The 6536-nt window shown below is 43.3% G+C and overlaps 2 protein-coding genes and 1 long non-coding RNA gene across 3 annotated transcripts; 1 reads left to right on the forward strand and 2 right to left on the reverse strand.

Moving 5' to 3' along the window:
• Positions 1–24: 24 nt before the first annotated feature.
• Positions 25–1461, reverse strand: LOC116201524 (probable carboxylesterase 18). The gene has a single exon (XM_031532786.1). The coding sequence runs from the start codon at positions 1249–1251 to the stop codon at positions 244–246; it is 1008 nt and encodes a 335-aa protein (XP_031388646.1). The 5' UTR covers positions 1252–1461; the 3' UTR covers positions 25–243.
• Positions 1462–2420: 959 nt separating this feature from the next.
• Positions 2421–3863, forward strand: LOC116201835. The gene is made up of 3 exons (XR_004155952.1): positions 2421–2711; positions 3235–3311; positions 3388–3863. It is a non-coding gene; the product is annotated as an uncharacterized LOC116201835 (long non-coding RNA).
• A 130-nt stretch (positions 3864–3993) lies between these two features.
• On the reverse strand, positions 3994–5346 carry LOC116201833 (probable carboxylesterase 18). Its single transcript, XM_031533260.1, has one exon. The coding sequence runs from the start codon at positions 5266–5268 to the stop codon at positions 4159–4161; it is 1110 nt and encodes a 369-aa protein (XP_031389120.1). The 5' UTR covers positions 5269–5346; the 3' UTR covers positions 3994–4158.
• Positions 5347–6536: the final 1190 nt, after the last annotated feature.

Here is a 6536-nt window from a genome sequence, read left to right on the forward strand (position 1 = left end):
TAATTCAGTTAATCATGAAATTGAGTCAGTAGCAGAGGAATTAAACTAGATGTACGATAACAATGGTAATGTGGTCGGATTGATAATGGATTCTATATTGTCTCAACCACTCGTTCGGTGAATGAAAATTACTCATGATTGATGGGCCGTGTAAGTTAAAAAAACTGCCTTGATTATGGTAACATTCGATTCGATGATCTTCGAGTAACAAAATCCTTGACCTTTTGAAATCATCTGAGTAGCCTAAGGCAGTTCCGGGAACGCATAGAAGCCGTGGACCATGTCCGGGTACCGAACCAGCTCTGCCTCCTTCCCCGATCTCTTAAGCCACTCATAGTACTTGACCAGCCAATCGCGCAAAGGGTCGATCCCACCAGCAAACACAATCGTGGCTGGTAACTCTGCCAGGACAGAGGTGTCAACAGCACTGGGACCACTCACGTTGGCTGCAGCATGGTCTCGGTCAGCCCCCTCCGGCAGGAAGGCCCACCACAGCCAATCCATCTGGGATACGTTGAGGATTGGGGCGTTCTCATTGCGGATCTCAGACTGTCCGCTCTGACCACCGAAGAAAGGCTGGATCGGGATAAGCCCTCTGATCTTGACCTGCTCAATCCTCGACTGCGCTGCCCTGACTGCCACATGGTGTGCGAGGTTTCCACCGGCACTGTCTCTGGCGAGGAAGCACCTGGACACGTCTGCATTCCTGGACAGCACAGTTGCGGAGTTTTCAGCTATGGACCTAAGGGCATCAAACCCGTCATCATACTGGCAAGGGAACCGGTGCTCCCACAAGTGGCGGTACTCAACGGAGGCAATGACTATGAGGGCAGGCACCTCACCGATGAGTCTCCGGCAGAACGTATCATAGGGCCAGGATGCTGCGCTCATGGTGGAGAAGCCACCGCCATGGAGGTAGATGATGACGGGGAGGGGGCCGCTGCTGGTGGGCGAGAATGCGCGGAACCAGAGGTTGCGGTTGGTGTTGACAGTGAAGTCGGAGGAGCTGATGCCATCAACAGGGTTTGGTGTGGGAGGGGCTTTGAGGTCGAGGAGTTTGAGGAGGCGGCGGTTGATGGTAACGTCAGCGTGGCATGCCGAGTTCTGGATCTTAAAGATGATGGAGGCCGCGGCGCGAGTTGTCCATGGCAGGGCTGCCAAGGGATCACTGGAGCCAAAACCGGTCACCTCGGATGATATATTCGATGGATCCGGCATCATCTGTTCTGAAAGAGAGAATTGATGAACCATTGGCTCCCTAACTATGAGGTTATATTAGGAGTCAGGACCGCCACTGAAGATGGCCGACTGTTGACCGGTGAGGGACAGTGAGGTTTGCCAGTTCGTTACCACAAGCTGCTCCGACAGTTGCTCCAGGGGCCCCACAAGGATGTACGGTATTGCACGGTCCTATGTTGCACTTCTTCGTGGCCATATGTATGGGCTTTTTAAACCCCTAGACTTGCATCAGAGGAAATATTGTATCCCTTCGATCACAGAAATTATTGAATAACGTCTTATTTCGTCAGGTGATATGAGGAAGTATCGTTTAAATTGTAACGAATGAATAATTTGATTTATAAATATATTGGTAGTGAGTAAGTCATGAATTTATATAATGAAAGAATTTCATTAGTTATTTCTCGTCACATCACTGTGAGGAATGATAAATTTTCTCATTCTGTCTGATTATGTATTATAATTAACGGAACAAAACATGTGGAGTGACATGATTCCCCAGCTGTTCACGTGCATAATCAATCTAGTCATCAGTCTCATCCAACCAATCTAAAGGTGGTCGCGTGTTGGCAAAGATCCTCATAAGATTACACCCAAATTCAAAAATTTGTTGCTAGTTTAAAGCGAAATGTGTCCTTGCTAAGCCGCCTTATGAAAACCTAATGTTATTGCTGGACTGTGCTCCAAAATGCGAAAGATCTGGGATTCGTTTGGTTTTAGAGTGAAAATATTTTTCACTTTACTTTATTTTTTCTTCAATTCAACAACGTAATCATTATTTTCCCCATTTTTTCTTTAAATTTTTTTTATCTTAACTACCATTCAATTTAATTTTTTAATGCTAATTTCTCTTTATTATTCATTACATTTTTTTCACAATTTAACAACATAATCATTACTTTTTTATTTTCTTCCTCAATTCCATTATTACAACCCCACTTAAATAAATATATATATATAAATACTTTTTCACCAATATCCTTATTTGTCTTTTACCTATTTTAGGAATGGAGTTAAATTTCAAAATTGAACTCTATTGTCAAACGAACCCTAGTATAGTGAAGCCTCAACAGTTAATATTTGTAATAAAAGTAGAGATTTAAATATAATATTCTAGATTTTTAATAGTTAATGATATAAGGAGCAATAATTGATATATCTAAATGACGACTTGAGATGATGCCGCTTGCCACATCTCCCTCCTCAACCTTTTGAGAATTGGGTTGATTGTGGTTTGATTGTGGGTTACTGGTTTGAGTTGCTTGGGGTGATTCTGTGAAGGGTTCCTATGCCCGGGTATCGGCCCAAGATCTTTTGTTACACTACTCCCTTGTGGCTTTCCTCATATACCACAAAGTATAGGATTCGACATGGATTATGGATTGACTGGACGGAGGATCCCCTTTCCCATTTTTCATTTGGGTTCATATTGAATTGTTGTAGGAGGTTGAGAATCGAGATTACGGTGAAAGGTGAGTTACTCCAATTGAGCTACGGTTATATGATGTATTTATCACATGTATATTTCTTTGTAGTGATCATGGTGGATTTGCCATTTTTTGAGTTCTTGCAATCATTTTTTTTTGGACATTTTTTCCTCTTATTGCCCAAGGAAAAAAGAAAGAAAGAAAGAAAGAAAGAGGACTTGGTGAGCTTTTATGAGGTTAGGTCCAGGCTAATCATGAGGTGGTAGGAGTTTGGGACAAATTTGTTAAAGGCCTAACCGGTGAAATACAAGAAAATGCGGGGTATTTTTTTCGTTTTTCATTTTAGACCCTATAATGGAAAATTGGATGTCATGGAGGATATTGGCTAATGATAGGCACATAAGGTATTTATTTACATTTAGATGGGCAGGGTTAGTTTTGACAACCATTTAGCAAGTAGTATCACCAATTTGATTTGCTATTCAATAGGAGCACCATCATAGGTTTCCCTGCTTTCTATATCTTTATGACGAACAGGTTTGATGATTCCGTTGTCTCTCTTTCCTAGGCCTGTTCCAGGCGTGTCCGCGGATCTAAGCTCCGAAACCTGCTTTTCTTAAGTTCGGTGTCCGTCACTTGTCAATAGTAAGCTTATTTGATGTCCTCCTTCGATTGACCTATTGGAATTGAACTAGAGCTTTCGTGATTGATTGCTTCACAGACCGACCTTGAGACCCTCGACAACCTACCAGATGATCATCCTCGAGTTCTCTCTGGCGAAGTTTTGTCAGAAGACAGAGACCGTGGCGCAGCATTGGTTCTAGCTCAATTCACTAGTTCCGAATCCCTCGTGAAGATTGTATCTTACCATAACGATGACCTTCCTCCATTGCTTAGCGCTTTCCTTCAATTCAATTACTTGCCAGTTACCACTATAGGAAATTATGTTCCTAGGGCCTAGGCTAGTGAGTTCGGTTCTGAAGGAAGAACGGTGCTCATTGTCGCTTCAAAGAGATCGACACTCGACCAATGCCGTTTGCCTGTGGGGATAAGGGTCTCTGTTTCCGCTGGCCGTTCTCAGCCTCATCGCATCAAGGCATCTAAGGAGGACTGCAGCCTGCTCAAGTGTTAAAATCATTACAGTATAACTGCCAGACCGTTTCGGTTGTGTTTCTCGACTGGAATTCTCTTCGCATCTGTTCTCTTTCGGGTCCTCTCTTTTCTCTTTTGCTAATAATTTTCTTCGCAGCGCCATCGGTTCGAGCTAACCATCAGTTGTAAAAAGATAAGAAAAGAAACTGCTTACTGTTTGTTTGTTAAGCCCCTATGAATGAAACTGGCTAAATGAACATATAATCAAACGGTCAAAGAACCGATTGCCCTGTACAACTGATTGTACCATAGACATAATTTATTGATCATCCAAGAGATAAATGCACATCAATGAAACGATCCACCACATATGGATTCAAAAACTGCATGCCTGCCTTATTTATTCCGACATTTGGTTCGATGACCGTTGAGTGATAAAATCCTTGATCTTTGAAATTAACTGAGTAGCCTCAAGCAGTTCCGGGAACACCCAGAAGCCGTGGACCATGTTCGGGTACTGAACCAGTTCCGCCTCCTTACCCGATCTCCGAAGCCACTCCGAGTACTTGACCTGCCAATCGTGCAGGGGGTCGACCCCGCCGGCGAACACAATCGTGGCTGGGAACTCTGGCAGGACTGAGATATCAACAGCATTGGGCCCAGTGACGTTGGCTGCCGGATGGTCTCGGTCGGCCCCCTCCGGTAGGAAGGCCCTCCAAAACCAATCAGCCTGGGCAACAGTGAAGATCGGGGCCTTCTCATTGCGGACCTCGGACTCCGTCCGCTCCAACCCGCTGAAGAAAGGCTGGATCGCGATAAGCCCTCTGATCTTGACCTGCTCGAGTTTCGACTGCGCTGCCCTGACTGCCACATGGTGCGCGAGGTTTCCGCCGGCACTGTCTCCGGCGATGAAGCACCGGGATAGATCTGCATTCCCAGGCAGCACCGTTGCGGAGTTCTCAGCTATGAACTTCAGTGCATCGAACCCGTCATCGTACTGGCAAGGGAACCGGTGCTCCGGCGAGAGGCGGTACTCAACAGAGGCGACGAGCGCGTGAACCTCACCGGCGAGTCTCCGGCAGAAGCCATCGTAGGGCACGGATGCTGCACTCATGGTGGCATAGCCGCCGCCGTGGAAGTAGACGATGAGCGGGAGAGGGCCGCTGCCGGCCGCAGTGGAGGCGTCGGGGACGAAGAGGCGGAACCAGAGGTTGCGACTGGGGTCGACAGTGAAGTCGGAGGAGCTAATGCCGTGGACGGGCTTCGGGTTGGGAGAGGATTTGAGGTCGATGATATTGAGGAAGCCGCGGTTGACGGTGCCGTCAGGGCGCAAGGCCATGTCCCGTAACTTCAAGAGAACGTTGACCGCGGCACGACTCAACCATGGTACGGCCGCCAAGGCATCACGATGACCGGAATCCGTAGCCTCCGATGGTTTTGTCATCTCGTCTGAGTTGAACAAGACAAGAATTAACTGACAAACCGCTGCTTGTCGGGGAGCATATGGCATCGGGTCTCTGAGACCGAAGCTAACATATATAAGAACTGGGAAGGCCAATGCTGGTCCGATGACCGTTGATGGACTGAACTTCCCTTTTTATTATTATTATTATTTTTTTAAAAAAAATTTAAATGAGGATAAGGGGGGTATACAGATCAGTTTGACGAACACCTCGATTAATTCTCTTTTTTTTTTATGATTTAAAATTACGTGATCCAATAATTCATGTAGCCTTCCACGAAGGGGACTTGGAACTGTCAGTCCAACCCATAAGGCTGGTGATGGACTGACTGATTATAGGAAGTGGTAATTATTGAAGAGATGATTATATATTCATGTTTGTGTCCTCCAACTGCGATTATTGCATTAAAGAAAAACCTGCATTCCTAATCGGACTACTTGTACCTTTTTGTTAGTTATTTATGATTTTTCTTTCATTGTAAAAAGCATTGAGCATCCCTTATAATCGAAAAAAAAAAAACCTACACTCCTACCTAATTAAAGAGAGTACAGCTCGTCTGGTGACCAAGAGATTCCATGTTGGATACTCATGTGGAACAACCTGTGTCCCTTCATAAGGTATATTTATAATTTCCATTTCATTGTACTAGGTTCATAACATCCTTTATAATCGAAAAAAAACTTACACACACATCTAATTTTCAAAAAGAAAAAGGTGGGAGACTTTTATGAATAGATTAAAATTGCAAAAGATGAGAAAGCATAGTACAATTAAAAATGTTCATATGAAGTTTTAAATTAGATTTTTCCTAATGAGATTGCTTGTGCCCAAAATTTAAATTTTTATTTATTTGTAGTAAGTCATGAGTCTCTTTTATAATATAAAAATTGTGAAAATATTGTTCTTACAATTTCGAGAATTGGGGATTTAAAATTCACTTTCCCCCTCAATAAATACGCTTTTCAAGACTCAAATTTATATTCTTCTCTTTACGGGGTTGAGATTGTTTACAACTTCAGTGTACAATTAGTTAATCATTCTCAGCCAACTCTAATATCCTAAAAAACTTTAAAAAAGACCTAAAAAAATCGAAATCCTAATTTTAACAATCACAATTCTTTTCTTTTTCTTTTCTCCTCATTATTCATGAAGATTTTATTGAAATAATTCGCCAACAAGAAGCTACCATTAAATTTCTGTTTCAACTATTAATCTAATTCTTGAAACATGAAAAGAATTTAGAGCATGAAACTCTTCTTTTTCTAAATATAAAAAGTTGCAATTTGCTCCTCTTTGAATTTGGCCACATACTGTC

Source organism: Punica granatum, chromosome 3 (genome assembly GCF_007655135.1).
Source record: "Punica granatum isolate Tunisia-2019 chromosome 3, ASM765513v2, whole genome shotgun sequence".
Taxonomy (NCBI): domain Eukaryota; kingdom Viridiplantae; phylum Streptophyta; class Magnoliopsida; order Myrtales; family Lythraceae; genus Punica; species Punica granatum.

Coding starts and splice junctions, on each gene's coding strand:
- LOC116201524 (XM_031532786.1), bottom strand. CDS start 1,251: ATGGTTCATCAATTCTCTCTTTCAGAACAGATGATGCCGGATCCATCG.
- LOC116201833 (XM_031533260.1), bottom strand. CDS start 5,268: ATGCCATATGCTCCCCGACAAGCAGCGGTTTGTCAGTTAATTCTTGTC.